The following is a 23,114-nucleotide window of genomic DNA, read 5'->3' as shown; positions in this document are numbered from 1 at the left end:
TGTTTTTTAGCTAAAGGGGCTGGACATAAGGTTTCATATTAATTGCAGGAACTGCATACATCTGTGGTGTGCTCTGTCTTTACCAACATTTCACACAAGATGCAAAACAGCTCTTTGGAGGTGTTTATGAGACAGAGGCTGAGCCACATCACGTCTGTGATAAACACTGTTCCCTTTCAGAGGAGCCTACATGTCTCCAATTCTGGTTGCTCTTTTGAATTGTAATCACCAAGAAAAACACCCAGTTCCACTCTGGACTGATTTTACATCAATGAAGTAAAAGCAAAAAAGAGCCAAGAAACATGTATTACCAGCAGGAAAATATGTTAAATAGATATACAGGGGAGATAGAACATATTTTAAACAGTTTGTTAGTTTGATTTATAATTTGTAAATACCTAGATGTATGGAATGTGGGCCCCTCCAGTTTTAAGGACAGACCTGATTATATCTGGCTCAAAAATCTAAGGCATCCATTAACATGATTGGTAACCAAAAAAAATCTATGTATGTAATGCATGGTAAGTAATATTGGTGCCAAGTCACGTTTGTAGCATCTACTATGTGCTGACACTCTGAAAGATCTTCTTAGCCGTGTGCGTGTGCGCACGATATTAAAGAACTTTCTCTGCTTTAAAAGAAGACATAAGGAGTTCCTGTCGTGGCTAAGTGGTTAATGAATCCGACTAGGAACCATGAGGTTGCGGGTTCGATCCCTGGCCTTGCTCAGTGGGTTAAGGATCCGGTGTTGCCATGAGCTGTGGTGTAGGTTGCAGACGTGGATCAGATCCCGAGTTGCTGTGACTCCGGTGTAGGCCGGCCGCTACAGCTCTGGTTCAACCCCTAGCCTAGGAACCTCCATATGTCGCAGGAGCAGCCCAAGAAATGGCAAAAAGACAAAAAAATAAATAAAATAAAAATAAAATAAAAGAAGACATAAGTTGAAGTTCCCAATGTGGCTCAGCAGTAACAAACCTGACGAGTATCCATGAGGATGCAGGTTTAATTCCTGGCCTTGCTCAGTGGGTTAAGGATCTGGCCTTGTCATGAACTGTGGTATAGGTCACAGATGGAGCTCACATCTGGCATTGCTGTGGTTGTGATGTGTAGGCTGGCAGCTGAAGCTCTGATTTGACCCCTAGTCTGGAACTTCCATATGCCTCAGGTGTGGTCCTAAAAAAAAGAAAAAAAAAAGTCCAAGTTCAAAGTTAGATCTATGTTGACATAGTAAGGTGACAGCCTTTACTGTCACCTCGAACAAAAGCAGCTATACCTTGCTGGTTATTCAGATGTGGACATTTTAAAGCCAGGATGTGGGCCGATGCTGCTAAGGAACCGAATCTGTCCAGTGCAGTGAGGCAGGGGTCTTAGCCAGAAGAGCTCCTCACTCTCCAAGTGAAAGGCACGGTCTCGTGTTACAGTCCCCTGAAGCATCCTATCTGCCTGCTTGAGAGAGCTTTTGTATATTTTAAACCAAGCACATGTGTTAACCTCCCACATAAGGAGATTAACGCTGAATTGGTCTCTCCTACATAGCAGCAGAGTTACTAAGCACACTGGCATATGTAGGTAGTTGCAAAACTCCAGAGACTAGCTTTTAGCCTTGCCTTCAACACCCATGGCCACCAAAGGGGTGTGTGCGTCTGGGGTTTGGGGCTGGTGATGCCAGGCATGTGTGCTTGCCAGTGGAGATCCCACCCTGGCGTGCTTCACCCTCAGCATGCTGGCCATTCCAGGATGGTCTACCTGGAGCTGCACCAAGAGAAAGTCAGACGAGTGCAACATTGAGGGACTGGTGTGCACACTCCTGAGACAATTGAATTCTGTTTGGATTTCCGTGTAACTGCTGTGCACCAGCTGTTACGGAACTGTTGTGTTGTTCTGTTATCCAGTGTGAGGGCTGGGGATTCTGTGTTCTGACTTTATGACTTCACAGGTTCAGGGCACGCTACATGCGGTCCCTAGACCCACTGAGTCCCACAGTGTCATTACACAGGCCCATGCTTCAGGATCTCAACAGAAATGCCCCTGAATGAATGGACCCTATTTGGCAAACAGTTCCCTGAACTTTCTTTCAGAATTACTGAATGGCACTGAACACAAAGTTTTGGGGTTTTTAAAATTTTTTCTTTGTATGGCTGCTCCTGTGGCTATGAGGAAGTTCTTGGACCAGGGGTCGAATTGGAACTGCAACTGCCAGGTGATGCCATAGCCATGGCAACAACAGCTCTGAACTGCATCTGTGACCTACACCACAGCTTGCAGCAACACCAGATCCTTAACCCACTGAGCATGTAGAGGGATCAAACCTTCATCCTTACAGAGACAACTTCGGGTTCTTAACCCACCAAGCCACAATGGGAACTCCTGAAGCTTTTTATTATAACCCAGTCTTTAGATCAGCATGATTTCTAATTCATGGTCTAGCTCCAGTTTTAAAAAATCACAGTATTTTTTAAAAAGAGAGAAAGAAAAGAAGAAAGGGAGTTTCTTAGTAGCCTAGCAGTTAAGGATCTGGTGTGGTCATTGCTTTGGCTTTGGTCAATTTTATGGCATGGGTTCAATCCCTGGCCTGGGAACATCTAGGTGTTGTGTGTGCAGCCAAAAAAAAAAAAAAAGAAAGAAATCACAGAATAGGTTAATGGGGGTTTATAGATGAGTGGACGTCAACCTGGGATATCTAGTCTCAGCACAAATGGAAAGAGAGAGTGCACCCCCACTGCTCAGAAAACGCCTGTGGAAATGCATAGAATGAGGACGGTCTAACTGTGAGCTGTTATGACTGGTAAGATTGGTTCACCTTAAAAAGAAAAGAAAAAAGAAGAGAAAATTAGTTTACAGAGAGATTTAAAAGGAGGAAAAGCACTTAGCAAATAAAACATGGGAAGTTTCTCCAGGATAATAAGGGAATTTTTTCCTCTTCTCTGTCTCTCTTTTCATCTTACAGTATTGCTTTTCCAAAACGACTCCCCAGTTATATAGGCAAAGAGTAAATGAAACCAGCTTCAAAAGGCTTCCCCCCGCCCCAAACTATGAAACTGGGTTTTCTGTTTAATGCTGAAAAGCCAGCTTCGGTAATTGATGCTGCACTGCTGGCAGATTTAGCAAACTTCCTTTGCCACTTGGGAACCAAATAGGCCTAGCTTTTAAAGCAAACTAACGCGCAGTTCCCGTCGTGGTTCAGTGGTTAATGAATCTGACTAGGAACCATGAGGTTGCATGTTCGATCCCTGGCCTTGCTCAGTGGGTTAGGAATCTGGCATTGCCGTGAGCTGTGGTGTAGGTTGCAGACGCAGCTCGGATCTCTCGTTGCTGTGGCTGTGGTGTAGGCTAGCAGCTATAGCTCCAATTAGACCCCTATCCTGGGAACCTCCATATGCCTAGGGGGCAGCCCTAGAAATGACAAAAAAGACCAAAATAAATAAATAAATAAATAAAGTAAACTAATGCATCAAGTCATAGAGCACAGTTCCAAGAAAAGTGCAGCCATCCTAAGTGCCTGGAGTTTTCCCTGTCATGTTCTTTTACTCATTCCACAGATTGATTCTGTGCCCCCCATCGACCAGGGCATCTAGTGGCCAAGTCCTTGCTCTCTGTCCTTTACGTCGGGGCGGAGGAAGGATGGGTAATAAACAAGTAAACAATCAATGGTATTTGAGTTGGTATCCAGTGAAGTAGGAAGAAAAATAAAACAGGATCAGCAGCCTCGAGATGTAGTTTGTTTCCTATGTTAACTCTAAAGATAATTTTATTCTGTTTTGTTTCTTGGGGTTATATCTTTATTTGCTCGTCTACATTTCCAAGACAAAATCTAGTTTACATTTTAGGGCCGATTTAGAAGCAGATTGCTGTTGCTTCAGGAGCACAAATCACTCCTGATCTATGATCACCGGCCTGTTCCGAGTTCCGGGACTCACCTCCTGTTAGCTGATGGGGGGCAGGTACGTCTGTTCACCCCTTGTCTCTGAGGGAGGGAAATTAGGTGGTGAGGTCTACTCTCTGAGCCTCGGGTGTGGAACAGCTTCAGGCCAGACCATCCTCTTCAGATCACTTCGCTACTTATGTTAACCATAATGTTTCTGATACATTTTCTTTACTTTTGTCTTTGGTGGTGACTGAAGTTATATTTGGTGTTGACCAAAGTAGAGAATTAACAGATGATATAAGAAATGTGGGAGTTCCTATTGTGGCTCAGTGGTTAATGAACCCGACTAGTATCCATGAGGTTGCGGGTTCAATCCCTGGCCTTGCTTGAGTGGGTTAAGGATCCGGTGTTGCCGTGAGCTGTGGTGTAGGTGGCAGATGCAGCTCGGACCCCAAGTTGCTGTGGCTGTGGAGTCAGCTGGCAGCTGAAGCTCCGATAGGACCTCTGCCATGTGCCACATGTGCAGCCCTAAAAAGACCAAAAAAAAAAAAAAGTCTGGAAAGCATCACCTTAGACTGGTCAGTGGGATAAATGGATCTCATTCTTACTTGCCGGTGGGTTTTAAGAAATTCTTTTTTGGAGGGCCCCCATATCCAATGCACACAGTCTTCCCTAGCAAGGGACAGAGTTGACTTTTGACCACCAACCTTGCCACCACGTTGCACCTGCGAAGAGAAAATCATTAGCAGAACAGTCAGTGATCAGCGTTGGCCCCAGCACACTGTGTCCAGCAGGAGTAACAGTCTACTGGACAATGCCTAGATAGGTAGGACTGCTCATCAGCTTAGGGGTGTCCAGGCCCATTATCGCTTCAGTTACCACCTCTCTCCTGGGCTCCTCCCTCCTGTTGCCACTGGAGCAGGAGACCCAAGAGTGCCCCGAAATGCAGCAAACTACCTCTGGTTCACACCAGTGCACAAAACACACACATGCGCCCCCCCCCCTTAGAAAAACTGTCTCAAAGATTTTTTAAATGTTATTTCTAGAGTTCCTGTCATGGCTCAGTGGTCAACGAGTCTGAATAGTATCCATGAGGATGCAGGTTCAATCCCTGGCCCCACTCAGTGGGTGAAGGATCCAGCGTTGCCATGAGCTGCAGTGTAGGCTTGGATCCTGCGTTGCTGTGTCTGTGGTGTAGGCTGGCAGCTATAGCTGGTGATTTGAGCCCTAGCCTGGGGACCTCCATATGCCATGGGTTCGACCCTAAAAAAGCAATAAATAAATAAATAAATAAATAAATAAATAAAATGTTATTTCTAAAACATGCCTTCTAAGCCTATGTTTTAGGTTCTAAAACAAATAATGGATCCGCCAGTAGTCTTCATGGTCTTGAACTGTGCCTGGCAATGCTTGATAAATATTTGTTGAATGCCGAATGAGTTTTGCTTAGTTTAGTTGAATGTTTTGCAGTGACCTGGAGCCTCAGCCTCCATAGGGCTGCTATACCACGGTGAAGGTCAAACATTCTCAACCTGCAGGTGCTACAGTGATGCTGGGTCTTAACAGCAGGCCTAGTCCAACCTGGGCAGCAAAGATTAACAGCCTTTTTTCTTCAAAGCAGAGCCCAGAAAGGGATGATTTGGTCTAGTTACCCTGAAGGGAAAGAGTAAGGGGAAGGGAATGAGCCAATCCAGTCACAACCCAGACACCAAAGGACCACATATACAGCAAGGTGACCCATGCCTTGAGAATGTTTTCCTCCAGGAGTTCCCATTGTAGCTCAGTGAGTTAATAACCTGGCTAGTATCCATGATGATGCAGGTTCAATCCCTGGCCTTGCTCAGTGGGTTCAGGATCTGGCGTTGTGGTGAGCGATGGTGTAGGATGCAGACATGGCATTGCTGTGGCTGTGGTGCAGGCCGGCAGCTACAGCTCCAACTCCACCCCTAGCCTGGGAACTTCCATATGCTGAGGGTGCACCCCTAAAAAGAAAAAAATATATATATACATATATATATGAATAATTGCAGCACTTTGCTATGTTAAGAACAATTCCATTAAAAGGTCTTAAAATTTGAGAATGCTATTTGACACAACTCAGCTCACAAATCTCCTGTGACTTTGGTTCTCAAACCCTGTGGTTTCTATAGGTCACATAATTGATTCTGGTTGAGTATTTCTTTTTTTCTTTTTTTTTTTTTTTTTGTCTTTTTCTTTTTTCAGGGCCGCACCCGCGCATATGGAGGTTCCCAGGTTAGGGGTCTAATCGGAGCTGTAGCCGCTGGCCTACACCAGAGCCACAGTAACGTGGGATCCAAGCCTCATCTGTGACGTACACCACAGCTCATGGCAACACCGGATCCTTAACCCACTGAGCGAGGCCAGAGATTGAACCTGCAACCTCATGGTTCCTAGTCAGATTTGTTAACCACTGAGCCACAATGGGAATTCCTGGTTGAGTATTTCATTTGAGAGCATCTTTATGGCAAATGAGAACCAAACTTACCAAATAGGTAAATTTCAAAGAGACAGACTGCATTTTGGCTATGTAGGGAATTTTGCAGGCAGGAATATTACAACGTTATTCTTGTGTCTACCTTATAGCACTTGATTCCATCTTCGCATCACCATGACCTACTTTCCAGAGAGATCAAATCTCTGTATCAGAAAAGAAGCAGTCCTGGAGTTCCTGTCAGATACAGCTCGGATCCTGCATTGCTGTGGCTGTGGCATAGGCTGGCAGCTGCAGCTCCAATTAGACCCCTAGCCTGGGAACCTCCATATGCCACGGGAGCGGCCCCAGAAAAGGCAAAAAGACAAAAAAAAAAAAAAAAAAAAAGAAGAAGCAGTCCTCTGTCAGGACACAGTGAAGTGTCTATGCTGTGTGTATTCCTGGCTGGAAGTTACTCTAAATGCCTAAGTTATTCTAAAGTTGGGGGAGTCTTTTTTTATTAAACCAATGCAGAAAACTAACTTTTCCCCCCTTAACTTCCAAAGAGAAGCATGTCCTCAAAACCAAAACACATGATGTTATAATTTGCATGTAAAACTTGAGGACTTAAAAAAAAAAAAAAACTCATAAAGTCACACTGGGAGTTCCCATTGTGGCTCAGTGGTAACAAGCCCGACAAGTATCCATGAGAACTTCCATATGCTGTGGGTGCGGCCCTAAATAGACAAATGACATAAAAAAAAATTAGAAAAAAAAAGATAAATTACAACTGTGCATAAAAGCTAACCACCACTTTCCAACAGTGGCAAAACTCGCCAAGCTCATAGGGCTTCGTCACTGAGAGGTGAATTTGAACTCGCCCAAACCTGTCTCCTCGATTTGCACTGAACTCCCACCTGGCCTCATTAGGGCTTGGCTAGGCCCCTGCCACCCCTCTGAAAATTGATTTGAAAAAAAAAAAAGACTTAGAAAGCCCTGAGGGCTTCAGTGCCTACATAAAAAATGAAAACTCATCTCGTCTCAAAGCGGTGCAACACAGTCAATATCAAAGAAAAAAAAAAGAAGGATCTTTGAAGTGTATCCCACTGATCCATAATCTCAGGGGCCTTCAGGAAGGTGCTTAAACACATCACCGTTTTGATGATAAGTTTCGGAAGGAACAAGATGGTGTGAAGGGTGGGATTCAGAGAAAACCATCGGACCCATTAAAATGCATAAAACTTCGAGAAAGTAGTTGTTTGTAAAAGAGGCTCTGGCTTTAGTGCACTTTTCACTCAGGACTTGCAAACAAAAAGTTATGCGGAAAATAACAAAAAATTTAAAAATTAAAAAACAAGGACAAGTTATGGGAACAGAAAGCATGGGGAGCAATGGTGCCAAATGACCCCTCGTCTCTCCTGATCTGAGTGTGATCACAACAAGGAGGAAAAAGCATGAGCAGTGTTTGTCATCAGCTGGGATGCTTCTCTTTCTTTAAATGTTTTGCAGCTCAGGGTTTGGATCTGTTTTTGTTTTTTTTTTTTTTTTTTTTTGGAAAGAATAGGGAGAAACACCTACTGCCCAGCCAGTCTATGGACTGGCTTTGAGGAGATTCTTAAACTGTGGTAAACCAAGCCTGAGTCCCAGAAGTGCGGGGCTGGTTACGCAAGACACACACCCAGGACAGCACGTTGTTGACTGTGCTGCAGCCAAAGGCAGGTGCTGTCAGCAGCCACCTTCCTTATTTCCCAACCACACACACCCGAGAATGTTGTCTTTGAATCATGAACTGAAATACACTTCATACTTTTCACATGTCACTTTTGATTTGGTGACCATGTAAATGAGCTTGCGACATGAATGGGAAATCTCACGCTTCTCAGAGTACAAAGCCAGCCAGGCACATCATTCATTTGAAGAGGCAGTGAGACATGATTTGAAACCAAAGGGTCATGTGGATGTCTTATATATTCTTTAAAATGTTTAGATACTTCTGTAAATGTGACTTCTGTCCAATTAGCAACTTTCCTTCCATCTTCTTAGGAGGTATAACTCACAGTCCTGGGGCTAAATCTCCTCCCTTGGGGCTTTGTCATCTCAAAGCCGAGTTTCTGAAAGTGTTTTTAAGCCTCCTAGTCACTCTGAAGTCATACAGTGACAGAATAATTCACTGTCATTCATCCAACCACTTTTCATTACTCCTGAGTATTTGAATGATACTCTGTTGCCCTTATAGACCTTTAAATGGTGTCAGTAATGAGTGGGGGTGGGGGGCAGGAAAGAGATAAAAAGGAGTCAGTATAGATTCACTTACTTTCTTCCATACACCTGTTACATTTTCTTCTTCTTCTTCTTCTTTTTAAAGCACTGTGTTAGCATCCAGTTTTTCACTTACAGGTACTAAGCAAACTATTTATATACTTCCTTGTAAACTGCTGTTTTGCTGGCCCCATTACAAGTAGGCAAAAATTGTTCAATTGAAAAGAGAAACAGCTGGCTTCGCTGTAGTCCTCTTGTCGTGTCATGTAATTAATAGGATGCTTTTAGTTGAAGGGACTGCTGTGACATACTGTAAGCCAATTCCAACAGTCCGAGTGGTAAAACGCCAGAGGAAATGGGGACAGGCTCCATTCCACATCCTCTTGCTACTGAGAGCTTTTAAGCATGGTGGAGAGAGTAGGCCACTGGGAGAGCACAGTCACAGGGGGTGGGCTGAGTCTGCTCCATTTATTGGGGAGATTGATGGCACAGATGGAAGACTCAGGAAGGTTTCATCACATAAGAAGGCACTTGTTCAATAGTTGGGATACTAATGCTCAGAATCTCAGGAATAAGAATAGTCACTCAGGAGTTCCCATTGTGACTCAGCGTGTTAAGAACCCAACTAGGGAGTTCCCGTCGTGGCTCAGTGGTTAACGAATTCGACTGGGAACCATGAGGTTGCGAGTTCGATCCCTGCCCTTGCTCGGTGGGTTAACGATCCGGCATTGCCGTGAGCTGTGGTGTAGGCCGCAGATGCGGCTCAGATCCCGTGTTACTGTGGCTCTGGCATAGGCCGGCAGCTACAGCTCCGATTGGACCCCTAGCCTGGGAACCTCCATATGCCTCGGGAGCGGCCCAAGAAATAGCAAAAAGACAAAAAAAAAAAAAAAAAAAAAAGAACCCAACTAGGATCCATGAGAATTGGGGTTCAATCCCTGGCCTTGCTCAGTGGATTAAGCATCTGACATTGCTACAGTTGCAGCGTAAATTGCAGATTTGGCTCAGATCCAGCATTGCTGTGGCTGTGGTGTAGGCTGGCAGCTACAGCTCTGATGCAACCCCTAGCCTGGGAACTTCCATATGCTGCAGGTGTGGCCTCCCCAGAAAAGAAAAAGAACATTCAAAAATAGCTTAAATTCAATGTGAACACATACAAAAGAGTTTGCTTATGTAACAAGAAATGAAGTGAGAAAACAGTAGTGGATCTGCAGGAAGAAAGGTGGACAGCAGGTGCCAGAGCAGGAAAGGAGCCGGAGTTCCAGGATAGATAGACCCTGAGAGTCGGGGGTGGTGATGGGACTGGGCTGGCCCTCACTATCCCAGGAAGAGAGGTTCTTAGCTCAGCAGCCGGCAAGTTAGCTGGTGGCTCTGCCCCTCAGTTTCTTCATCACCAACATCAAAATATCACCTGTCAATACTTTATTGTCGTGAGGACTAAATCAGATAATGCAAAGTGTTTTTAGCAGAGCGCCTAACACAAACTCAAGAAATGTTAGCTATTATAACATTTTTGCATTGAATAGCAACGATGATTGTAAAATGGGCAGCATATTCTAAGGTTTTAAATCAAGAGAAAAACAGAGCATAGCACAAATACCTCCAAATATAGACCAGCCTGTTGGGGGGAGGATGGGGGTGGACTGTGGGGGCTGACTCTGAACACGTGCAGGCCTGCCTGCCCAGAGAGAGAGCAAGAGAAACCTAGACAGAAACCACTGGAACCAAAAATACCAAAGTGGGCCCCCATGGGACATTATGGTGTTCTGATCCAGGACTGATCTGGAAAAATAGCCTTTTGCCCTAGAAATCATTTTTGTGTACACACACACAGACACACAGACACACACACATTCTTTTTTTACATTCTCTTCCGTGATAGGTTATCCTAGAAATAATTTTTAAACAGACACTTGCTCAAGCCAAAGAGCAGGACCAGGTGATCTTAAAAGTTTTCTTCCAGGAGTTCCATCATGGCTCAGTGGTAGCAAACCCGACTAGGATCCATGAGGACATGGGTTCAATTCCTGGCCCCACTCAGTGGGTTAAGGATCCACTGTTGCCGTGAGCTGTGGTGTAGGTGACAGATGGGGCTTGGATCTCACGTTGCTGTGACTGTGGTGTAGACCAGCAGCTGCAGCTCCAATTCAACCCCTAGCCTGGGAACCTCCATATGCCATGGATTCAGCCCTAAAAAACAAACAAACAAACAAACAAAAAAACCTTCCAGTTCAAGATACACAACAGGATTTTACATAACAGTTGAATGTACTCTCCAAAAGATGAAAATCTGTTGGCATTTAGTGAGTTCCATTGACCAAGGAGCAGAGCAGAGGCAGTGGCTCTGCCGCCCGATTGTGAATTCTGGTCTTGCTGGTGGTTCACTGGCCGAAGTGTCCACTCCTGTCCAGTGGGATGAGGGCATCTAGCTGGCACAGTTGTTCTGAACACTCAGTACCTCGCCCTGCACGGAGTAGACACTCAGTAAATGTGCCTCTTATTAGACATTCATTTATTCCTTGTAAGAATTCCTTGGATGAGGTATTATCCAGATGAAGACATCAAAACTCAAACTGATTTGGTTTCGAGGATGGTGAAGCCTGGATCTGTGAGTCTGTGAGATATAAACCCAGGGCTGTGAGTCTTAGACCTGAGCCTCCAGGAGCTACTGAAATCACCGCAGGCTCTGGAGAGCTGTTGGCGCCCTTACATACTCCGCTTGGGTGGACACTTTGAGAGAGATGCTCACTTGCTGGGTGCCCACCTCACCCATCATGCTCTTTCTTGACTGAAATTCCTTCTCCGAGGCCCTGTGACCTTCCTTGCACCTGGTGATCAGGCAGGAAGGCCTCCTGCAGGAAGCCCCCCCACCTGCCCTGGTCCTTCCATGCTACCCAGCAGGACTGCATCATGCTCGTTTTAAGAGGCCCATCAGAGCACCAGGAACATGATAGACATGCAATAAATGTAGGACTAAAAAGCCTACTTATGCCAATTCTGTTTTTTTAATCAAGTTAATTATAATACGTTTTTCATAGTAAGCAGTTAGCTCCTAATTTAAAAAAATTTCCCCATGAATCATGGTGGCCGGGGTGGTGGGGGGGGAACCTCATGAGATTCCCAGAGGATTATCAGCCCTGTCCTCCCCTGCACCAGTAGCCTTGGGCTCTCTGAGCCATCAGAATTGCCATCAGTGATCAAGTCTCCAAAATTCAGAGTTCCAGAATTGTTGGCGCTCTCATGCTTTTTCTTATATCTTATATTTGCCTTTCCTTTCTCCCCTGCTTTCTTCAGCTCTGTGTATCATTTAAGAAAATGATGCTGATGCTGCCACAGGGAACATGTCCTGGCAACATTACTTGCCCACAATAGATATAATTTGTTTTGTTTTTACTTAGAAGGTATCTTCTCCATTCTCCTACTTCTGTCCATTACTATGACAAGCTCGGAATTCATTTTGATCTGTGTTCATGAAGTATAGGTGAAACTTCCCAAGTGTGGAAACTATAATGAACTATTTCTAGAATTTTAAAAAACAATTGTAGCATATTAAATGCTCTGTTTAATCAAGCTTGCTTTAATAGTAAGTTGACGGGTGATTTTTTTATACATATTATAACAATACCCAGCATAGCATTCCCCACCCCGCCTTTTTTTTTTTTTTTTTTTTTTGCCATGTCTATGGCATGTGGAAGTTCCTGGGCCAGGGATCTAACCTGCGCCACAGCAGTGACAACATGAGATCCTTAACTGCTAGACCCCCAGGGAACTCCTCCCTCACCCCTTTAAGAAAATCTTTAAATTACAGACATTTAAAAATATACGCAGAAAATATCATATGATTCTCTATGATTTTCTCAATATCATAGAGAAAATATGATATTGAACCCCCATGTTTCAGAAAGTTGCTGATATCACTCTAGAATTTCTTTTCCTTTCTACCTGTTGCGTTTCCTTCCTCTCCCATCCCAGCAGAAAGGAGCGGAGGGTGCCTATTGGTCCCAGTGCTGACTCTTCTATCCGTATCACCTTCCTTCCCTGCTGTTCAAGTTCAGGTTCCACTGTAGTGACAGCTCCCCCACACCCCTCTTGTTCCTGTACTGGAACCCACAAACACAGACTCAAATTCACACAACCATGTGTGCAAACACACACACACCTTCAACCCACCCTTCTACATCATTTGCCATCTTCCTTGGGTTTCAGATATTAGGATAGCTACTTGGTTGGCAATCTGCTAACTGGGTTAGTAGACATGAAAAAGTATCAAACCACAAGTGCTTCTGAAAACACAATTATTCAGTTGAAAAATACTCTTTAAATCAGATTTTTTTAAAAGATATTTCCTCGTGATTGGGGGACTTGCGGCAGATTGTTTTTATGTTTTGTTGTGTCTTCATCGTCTGTGCTTTTCCAGTTTTCAGCCACGAGCAGGTATCACTTTTATAATTTAAAAATATCCCTAAAATGTCATGCTAAAGAGGTCCATTTGGAAGTTGCCCCTGAACCTCTTAGCCCACAAAGTAAATCTGGACAGGAACCTAAAGGAAATCTTTTCCTCAAGTTCACGTGGTATTTTCCATGGATTGGAAGCCCAGAGGGTGGAGGAAAAAAGGCATTTCTTGGCAAAGGAGAGTTGAGTGGGTGAAAAGGCCCCACAATCCATGTCCTGTCTTTTCTCACCACCTTTATCCCTTGGTCTGTCTTTGGCCCTTAGTTCTCAACCCCACCCCGGGGCAGTGTCTTCCCCGCCCTCCCCGGGCAAGTTGATCCTGCGGCACTGGCACTGCCCATGTGCGCTTCCTCCACCACCCTCCCCTGTAATTACCATGTGTGCGCTGGCTCCTCCAGAGAGTTGAAAGGATTAACCCACTTGCCTCTGGTTAAGTAGGGCCTGGTGTTGTGTTACATGCCCTGGTGCTCCATGTGACATTACTCACCAGGCAGCATGAGGACCATTGCCTGTATGGAGTTTCCAAGGGTTAGCAACCTTTCCAAGCTTAATTCCCTTAGCCGTAAAGTGACAAAGCCCACAGGGGTTCAGCAAGATTAAATGCAGAAACGCAGCACATAATGGAACACAAGAACTGCAAGGTGAATGGAGTTGGATTCTCATGTGCATTCCTCTCCCTGGAAATTTTTATTGTCCTAAGAATCCTGACTTTCCCGGCTCTTTTTTTTTTTTTTTTTTTTTTTTTTTCCTCTTGGCCATACCCACAGCATGCAGAAGTTCCTGGGCCAGGGTTCAAACCCACACCATTGCAGTGACCCAAGCCACAGCTAAGACAATGGAAGATCCTTAACCCACTGAGCCACCAGGGAGCTCCTCCCATCCCTCCTTATGCCCTATCATGTCATGGTCGTACCAACAGTTTGAAAATAACCTCCAAAGTCTTGGGGTATTTTGGTTCAGTTTGGTTGGGTTGGGTTCAGTTTCCCTGAGCTTCAACTTTTTCTATCCCAACTATTACATAAATTAGTTTCCCTACAGTGCTAATAATAATCCAGCTTTCTGGGGATAACACGCAGCATTAGCAGACTCCTATTCAATTATATAAAAACTGTATTTCCCAAGGGATGTTGTTCACTTGTTGTCTTGTTTGTTTTTGGTTTTGTGTTTTTGAAATTATAAATGAGAAGGCTGTATATTTAGTAGTCAAAGACACAGGTTTTAGAATGAGACCTCACCTGGAGTCTAAGCCAAGTGACAGCCATCCTGGGCTTCAATGTCCTTGTTCTCATGAAATGGGAATAATATGGCCACCTCATAGGATCATTGTAAAAATGAAATGAGATAAAGCCCTTAAAACAAGCAGCTTCCTCTTTGGCATGTAATACTAATCGATTATTATTAACTAGCATTAGAGCAGTTGTCCTCCATGGGCTTGAATGTGACTGCCCTCTGCCCATCACCCAAGGGGGCAGCATGGTGGTGATTTACAGGCAGTTCTGTGTCTAGCCAGCTCTGTGCCCTTGAGCATTATATTTCTCCCTTTGTAAAACGGGAGGCCAATCTAGGTCATCCTGGAGATCCTTCACCTCTAAAAGTGTGGTGGGCTATTTAAAAGAAAGTGCTGTGACAGTTCAGAGTGACAGAATGACTAACCAAGAGCATCTCAAGTCAACAACATTGACTTGCTCTGCTTTAGCCTCTCTTGCTTATCCTTATTTACACTGATTTTCAACTCAGCTATTCATTAGACTTCCCTTGCGGAGCTTTTTAAGAGATACAGATGCTTGGACCCCAACACTCACCAAGAATTACATCAGAATATCCAGCATTGGGCATCAGTATTTTTAAAAAGGTCTCCAGGTGACTCTGTTGTGCAGTCAGGATTAAGAAGCACTGTTCTATACAAATGACGCAGTCAAAAGGGAGGCAAAGGAGCCAGGACTTGGATAAGCCACAAGCTACATCTGTGAGAGATGGTATTTCAGATACGGTATTTCCATTCTGTCTCGCTTTTAAGTTTTGCTCTTGTCTTTAACATCGCTGAGGCCATAGTGTGACATGAGTCCCCACTGCCCCTGTAACCAGATCCAAACTCCTTGACCAGGCTTACACAGCTCTTCGTGATCTGGCTTCTGCTGCTGCAGCCTCATTTTTAAGGTGGCCTGTCTCTCTGCCCTAGTGGAGAGCAATCACATGCCAAGTTTTTCAGCTTCAAGCCTTCGTAACTTCCCTACCCCTCTCCTTTATTTCTTGGCCAGCTTCTGCTCATCCTTCAGTTTCTCCAGTGAACTTCCTTTTTCTTCCTTGTGTGCTCCCCTAGCCCACTCGGCATGCCCACGGACACACTCGATTACACTGCACTTGATCTGCATCCCCAGCCCCACAGACTGTTAAATTCCACAAAAGTAAAGAGTGTGGCTTATTCCCCCCTGTATCCCTTATATTGCACATGATCCTGCTGAGTGAATATTGGTGGAAAGAATGCATAAATAACTGAATGACTACACAATTTAAAAAAAAAGGAAAGAGAGTCTTAAGGAACTGAGTCACAGTAAATTAGGGAAATCAGATCCTATAAATGAATGAATACACAAGAAAAAATAAATTCTTAATGACTGAGTCTCACTCAGCCAGGTAAGTCAGGCCCTTTTCCTAGATTTTAAGACTATTATTTAATACCAGGGAAAGGGCAAGCCATGGTGGGGACGCAGACTAACTGACAAACTTTCCACCAAAAGGAGCTTAATTTCCTTGGGCTGCATTATTTGCTCCCTAAAGAAGAGTAATCAACAGAGTGCTAATACTACAAAGCAAGAAAGAGGAAGATATTTTAGTATCTGTTAATGCATATTTTTAAGTGAACATTTATAATCCTATTAAGGAAACTTTTGCAGGAAAAGAATGATAGAATATCTGGGATTTACTTTAAAAATTCCCATGGGGGAAAGGGAAGCATAGAGTTACAGGTAAAACAAGACTGGACAAGAGATGATAGCTTTAGAAGCTGGATGGACACTGCCGGGTGGGAGGGTTATTATACTATTTTCTCTGCTTTGGCATAAAGTTTGAAACTGTCCAAAATAGAATGTTAAAAAAATGTCAAAAAAAATAAAATTGTGGAGGGAAGTTTTTCTTAGCATTATAACTTGGTTCAAAATGAGTGTTAAAAAAAAAAAAAAAGAAAAAGAAAAAAAAGGCAGCCATACATCATCTGGAGCCAGCTTGGTCTTGGTCAGTTGGAAAACAGGAATGTTCTCCAAGGTTAGTAAACTGTAATCAGTTCCACATAGTTTTCAGGCACCAAAGTTTACAAATCACTGCAGTTGATTTGTAACTCCATTCACATGTCCACAAGAAATACAGCCTGTGTCGGTTCCCCTCTATTTGCTTAGCCAAACAATGCTTTTCCACAGCGCATTCACTCTCTAAACCGACCTAGGACCCCATTTTACGATCACTGGCACCTCCCTGCCCTTTCGCATTGTTTTCACAAACCTAAAACTTTCCTCCTCTTAAAATCAGCAAGAATCAACAGCACGAAGTCTCCTTTGATTACTTCTAATATTTGTTGCCTCAAACGCTGGGATTCTTTCTTCCCCGAGGGCCTTTCATTGCAGTCAAGAATGTGCATGGATGCGGCCATGGGCTCTTCCTTTAGGAGCCTTTCCGCCCTCTCAGCCTCTGCGTAGACCCCGCTGCTTCCGCCCTGCTCAGGAGGCCGCAAGGATTTTCCCACCAATTTCAGGCCACGCCCTTCCTGCCTTCCGGTCCCTGAGTGCATCCTCCCTGCGTGGTGGGTGCTGGCAGCAAAGGTTCCGAGGTCAATGCAGGTTCCAGGGCTTTGATGACACCCGCACATGGGACTCTCTCCTTGGTGGGGTTTCTCATCTACCCAGTGGAGACCAGTATTTCCTCTAGCTGCTCGTCTCCTTCCTCCTTAAGTGATTCCTCTTGACTCCACTGCTCCACTGCCTCACCCAGAGACCATGGCCACCTCCCGGTCCCCAAACTAGGTCTTTCAGATTTCCCTCCTCTTTTCTTTGTATCTTTTCCTCTTTGGTCCAGCTTGGATGTGAAGGTGCTTCTGATTTTAACCTTGTTCCCTTTTTTCTGTCTGCTAGAGGTGGGTTTTGTTTGTTTTGATGGTATCCTAAAAACCACTTACATGACACGGCTCTCCTATCTTGGAAAGGTCCACATATAACAGTACACTTTAGCCAAGATTGTACCTTTTACTCCTTAAATCTTGTACCCTATAGTAACTGCAGTCTTCTAAGAGTTGCTTTCCCAGAAAACTTTGTTTGCTACTTTGGGATACCTTCTTTTGCTGTGTTCTTTTTGATCGTGCCTTGACCCCTTTTGATTTTTTTTTTTTTCCATCAACCCTGAGATAAAGGGTAATTTTATAAAAGAAACCGAGACAGTTTTATAACAGAAATGGAGATGCAGAGAAGTCAATTCACACAGATTACAGCAAGTAACTGGCCCAGGCTCACTCCCCTCCTCACTCAGTCACTCCTTTACTCATTGGATCCATGAAGATTTATTAATCACTCGTTCTGTGCTGGCGATCTTCCAAGTCTAGATTTTGAAAATTAATTTGAGAATTAAAAGCATGAGATTTATTTAAAAATAAGATATTTACTTTTCATCTCATTAGTTAAGTGACTTGTAATCATTGATACTCATTTATTTTGGGCCACAAAAATAATCAGTATACATGCTTCGATTTCATTTTCAAACTCTTGCTGAACAAATGTAAGGTAGAAATGCAAGCTCTAGACCAAACGCTTTCATTCAATAGTGGTTCATTCTTTTCATTCCAGTCATTTTAGGGAGGCCCCTTTAAGATCAAACAGACTGTGCCCAAATCCCCCAGTGCTACTTAACTAGTTGGGCAAGTTACTCATCATTTTGAGCCGATCTCTTCATCTTTAAAAGGAGGATAATGGATTTGTTATGTACATAAAGTGCTTAGGAGAGTGCAACGTATCTGGAAAGCACTTAATAAATATAACTCCCTTTTCTTCCCCTGTCAACTGTAAATTTATCATTAACGGTGAAGAGTAGAATGTTTTAATAATAGGCAGGCAAGTCACATTTGTTCCCATCCTGCGCCAGACTGTCCTAGAAATACTATAAATAAGTGACTAAGTGTGTTTTAGTTCCGCTGCCTCTTCTTTATGTAGTCTATCATTTGATTGATGAGTTCATGAGAGATGAATGACAAGTTAGGTACCTGGCAGTGAAAGAAGCCTAGGATGGTTGTAACCTACACCGTGGATGATCACCCTCAATTCATGGAAAGCTGGACAAAAACATTAGCTGAGAAAAATTTTTTTAAGTTTTAAAAAGATGATCTGACTAATTAGTTGCTGTCTTTGTGCTTCCCACCTTCAGATAGGACATGAGTCTCATTCTAATTATCTTTAAAAGATTTTCATTGAAACAGAAAATTCACAGGTCTTTCTTTCTTAGGAGGGAGGGGAGCAGCTTTCCCATGTGTTGGTTTGTTTGTTGTATTTTAAGAGGAATAGAATTACTGATTTATCATTAACTCTGTCTAGTTTCAACAGTAGGATTAGAAAATGTGTGATTTCAAAATCATCTTCCTCTCAATATCATCAAAGTATAAAATGGTGTTCCAAATCAGAGAGAAACTTGTTTTAAGTTCTGCAAAAATGGAACCATTTTTCTGCCTACACTGTTAATGAAAGTCAAATGCGCCTCTTGTAAAGGAAGCAATTTCAAGTGTATAAATTATATTTTCTGTTGTAGGATGTTGGTTTGTCCTTAGCCAACCCTCTATTTGTTTATAGCATGGATGCGACCACTTTCTATTAACTGAGCATATACTAGAGTGTGTAGGTTCAGCCTTCCTTAAAGAGATGAGTGATAAAGGATACAAAACATTGTAACTATAGCACACTATTCAAGTGTTAACTCTACAAACAGGAAAAACATATTATGGATTCCTGTGTTTAAAAATTACTCGTTGCTGGAGTTTCTGTCATGGCACAGTGGAAACAAAATCCAACTAGGAACCATGAGGTTGTGGGTTCAATCCCTGGCCTCGCTCAGTGAGTTAAGGATCTGGCATTGCCGTGAGCTGTGGTGTAGATCACAGATGCGGCTCGGATCTGGCATGGCTATGGCTGAGGCCAGCAGCTATAACTCACATTCGACCCCTAGCACCTCCATATGCTGCAGGTGCAGCCCTAAAAAAAAAAAGGAAAAAAGAAAGAAATTGCCCGTTGCCATTTATGTTCCAGAACTAGGTCATATTTTAGGAGTGTTCAAATATTTACATTTTATAACCATTCCTGGCTGTTACACATGATTTTTGCTGAGACCTAAGAAACAAGACTGCATATTGTTAATGGAAAACATATTCTCTTAGATGAGTGATACTCTCAGTGATTCTTTTTTATAATTAAATGTAGATGTTAGCCTATAGGCGTTGCTTTATTTTTAGAAAGTTTGGGATTCATGAGTGGGAAAAGCTCAGAACACAGATTTCTTAAAAACAGAATTTCTTTTTTCATAGAGTCTGTTTAAAAGGCACTCTGGAGCCATAACATTTTCTTTTCTTTTCTTTTGAGTAGCAGAGAAGGTTGTTTACTTTTAAGTAACATAGAGGGAGAGACACGACCTTCCATTTACAGTGACAGCACTTAGCAGTAATCACCACATCAGGAACATTTCCTTTACAGGTAAAAGACACGGAATAATAGAATTTACTTGAGACAGCCTGAGACTAGTTTGAATTGTCTGGCCCTGAGATATTTATCAAGCAGGGACTGGCACTTCTCAGAGAACCATAACTACTTAACAGGTGATTTTTCCCTGACTGCCATCTTCAGACGTGCTACCTTTGACAGTGACACAAAACAGTAGCTCTTTGTCTTAGTGGCCGAACAATTGATTCTAATTGTCTTCACTGTTCCCTCTTTCCTATCACAGAATCGGAAGACTTTTTGATGGTACAGAGCCAATTGTTTTGGACAGTCTCAAACAGCACTATTTCATTGACAGAGATGGACAGATGTTCAGATATATCTTGAATTTTCTACGAACATCAAAACTCCTCATTCCTGATGATTTCAAGGTGAGGGATTCATATTAAATTACCAATAGCATAAATATGTGATTTGTTTTGATGTGCTCCAAAAAGTATTTCCAGCTCTACATTTTTTTTTTAACATTCTTTTTTTTAAAAAATATTTTCCATCATGGTCTATTCCTGGAGATTGGCTGTAGTTCCCTGTGCTACGCAGTAGGACCTTATTGTCTATCCATTCTAAATGTTATAGTTTGCATCTATTAACCCCAAACTCCCAGTCCCTCTCACCCCCTCTCCCCTTCCCGATGGCAACCACAAGTCTGTTCTCCATGTCTCTGCAGTTCTGCATTTTTAAAATACACCAACTCTAAAGGCATCAGAGGTTTCTGACATGGTTAGACTGTCTTCATGAAATAGAATTTATAGTCATTAAAGTTTTGCAGGATCAGGGGGTTACTGTTGTTGAGCTGCATCTGTGACCTACACCATAGCTCACGGCAACATCAGATCCTTAACCCACTGAGCGAGGCCAGGTATTGAACCTGCAACCTCATGGTTCCTAGTCAGATTCGTTTCTAATTCACCATGATGGGAACACCCACAGATTTTTTAAAATGAAATTTGAGCCATTTATAAAGTTTGTGTAGAAGAAAAAAATGCTTAAGAAGAGTTTAAAAACATTTGGTGGTGATAGTAATTGTGGGCAACAGTGGATGTGTCCTAGCAGACATCACGATGTACTGTAGTGCTTTAGTGATTAAAAAGTGTGATCTTGACAGGGCTAAGATGTACACACAGATCAATGGAGAAAAACAGGCCTCAGAGACAGAAGTGTGTATGTAGGATTTCGATATATTATAAAGGCGGTATTTCAAATCAGTGGAAAAAGAAAGGAATAGTCAGTAATTGGCACTCAAACAATTGGCAACAAGACACTTGGAAAAAAATGTGGCGCAGAGCCCTATCTCATAAATTCACAAAAAAATTCCAGGAATTAATGTAAAAGTTAAAGCTATAGAGGTACTAGAAAAAAATTAAAAGGACTTCCCCAAGTATAATTTTCAGTCAGAGAGAACCTGCTTAAGCAAGACAATAGCCACAAGGCATCCTTAAAAAAATGAAAAATTGTTGATTTAAAGAAACCATATACAAATAAAAGTGTCAGAGCAGAAGAAATATTTGCAACATAAATTAATACCTATCATAAAAGAGCTCCTAAAAATCTATAATAAACATACAAACAACCCAATGGAAAACATTTTAAAATATAAACAAAATTTTCTGAAAGAAAAGAATATAAATTGTCAATAAATATTTGAAAAGATACTAAATCTTTTTAGTATCAAAAAAACTTAAATGGAGATAGCCCTTTTTATCCATCAGATTGGCAAAAAATTTTTAATTGGTAATATTCAGTATTGGGGAATATTGTGTAGTTGGGAGTGAAAACTATTAAACATTTCTGGAGGGCAGTTGACTGGTAGTTTTTAAATTTTTAAAATATATACTTTTTGATTTAGCAATCCCATGTCAATTAATTTATCTTTTAGAAATAACACATAAACATGCAAATATATAGAAGCATAGATATTTATTGTAGTTATACTTATAATAGCAAAAACGGGACACAGTTTTTAAAATGTTCAATAATGGCAGATGGTTGCAAATTTATAGGATAGTCATACTGTGGAATAGTTGATGGAAGCAGGGAATCACCAAGATTTTATTCAGTGAGAATATTAATTTACAGAATATGTATGTTTCTTTTCTTTCTTTTTTTTCTTTTTTTTTTGTCTTTTTTTTTTTTTTTTTTTTTTTTGTCTTTTTGTCTTTTTTAGGGCAGCACCTGTGGCGTATGGAGGTTCCCAGGCTAGGGGTCTAATCAGAGCTGTTGCTGTCCGCCTACACCACAGCTCACTGCAACGCTGGATCTTTAACCTACTGAATGAGGCCAGGATGGAACCCGGAACCTCATGGTTCCTAGTCGGATTCATTTCCACTGAGCCACAATGGGGAACTCCTCTCTGTTTCTACTTATGTAAAAAATCATGCGTAAATATTTGTAAATAGAAAAAGATCTCAAATAGATCCCATACTGATGAGAGGCCCCCTAAACCTCTAAATTAATAGAGGTTTAGGGGGCCTCTCATCAATTTGGAACTTTGAACAATGGGGCAGTCAAGGGTAATTAGCCAAATGGAAAAGAGAGTCATATGTCATGTCATGTCCACATTTACATGAAAACAACAGACTTTTGGCAGAAAAAATAAGAGAGCAATAAGTGCGACTAGTGTGTGCAACTCCCTGCAGCCCAGCATAACCTGAGGAGTTCCCCGGACCCTGCCCCTCTGCAGCCAGTGGCAGATCCCAGAGCCTCTCAGAAGTGTGCCTCTGCAGTGCTGGGCACGCATGAGTCCAGCATTGACAGACTTGGGAAGTTGGTCTGTGCCACGTGGCTCCGAACTGCAAGTCAGCAGCTTGAGCAGTGCTGATCTGGCACCTTCCTAGGCGGTTTTCAAGGATTACACGCCTCTCTAGTTGCCCTTTCCTGCCTTCCCCTCCTGGCGTGTCATTCACCAGGCGAGCATGGTCTGAGGAGGACAAAGGGGAGTTTGAGATCTCCACCCCTTGGTCAAAGTCGGGGGAGGCACCTGCCAAGCCACCTGTTTAGACAGCAGGCCCGGGGGGACTGGGATGACCAGCGACAGAGTTGAGGACAGCAGGCCGCTTGACACACTAGCTGTGGTGGAACAGGGAGCTTGGAACGGAGTCTGGGCTGCTTCTAGAAAGCAGGCACAGGCCCTGTGTGGAAATGGGAGGTGGGGCTGAGTCCTGCCCTGGACAGAAAATTGAAGGAAGGGGTCAGGGGAGCGGAGAGGCTTCTGAACATGGGCGGGGCTTCTGCAGGGACCGCAGTCTCTCATCGGACCCCTGGATGGCAGGCGTGTGCTCACCAGCCAGGTCTGGGAGAGAAAGGTCTCTACTTTCTCATGGAGAAGAGAAAGTCTGATAGGGCAGGAAGAGAGCTGACATTTCCTTACTC

General features: G+C 43.0%; 1 protein-coding gene across 5 annotated transcripts in view; it reads left to right on the top strand.

Annotated features, from left to right (window-relative positions):
* KCTD1 (potassium channel tetramerization domain containing 1) overlaps nucleotides 1-23,114 on the top strand; it is a 189,676-nt gene that overhangs the window by 146,034 nt on the left and 20,528 nt on the right. For all 5 annotated transcript variants that reach the window (XM_005653406.3, XM_021093325.1, XM_013996069.2 and 2 more), the window contains 1 exon segment: nucleotides 19,972-20,116. In XM_005653406.3, coding sequence (XP_005653463.1) covers nucleotides 19,972-20,116 — 145 coding nt within the window.

This window comes from Sus scrofa, chromosome 6 (genome assembly GCF_000003025.6).
Source record: "Sus scrofa isolate TJ Tabasco breed Duroc chromosome 6, Sscrofa11.1, whole genome shotgun sequence".
In the NCBI taxonomy this organism is placed as follows: Eukaryota; Metazoa; Chordata; class Mammalia; order Artiodactyla; family Suidae; genus Sus; species Sus scrofa.
Note: the sequence above shows the minus strand (reverse complement) of the source record. Positions and strands in the feature narration are given on the sequence as shown.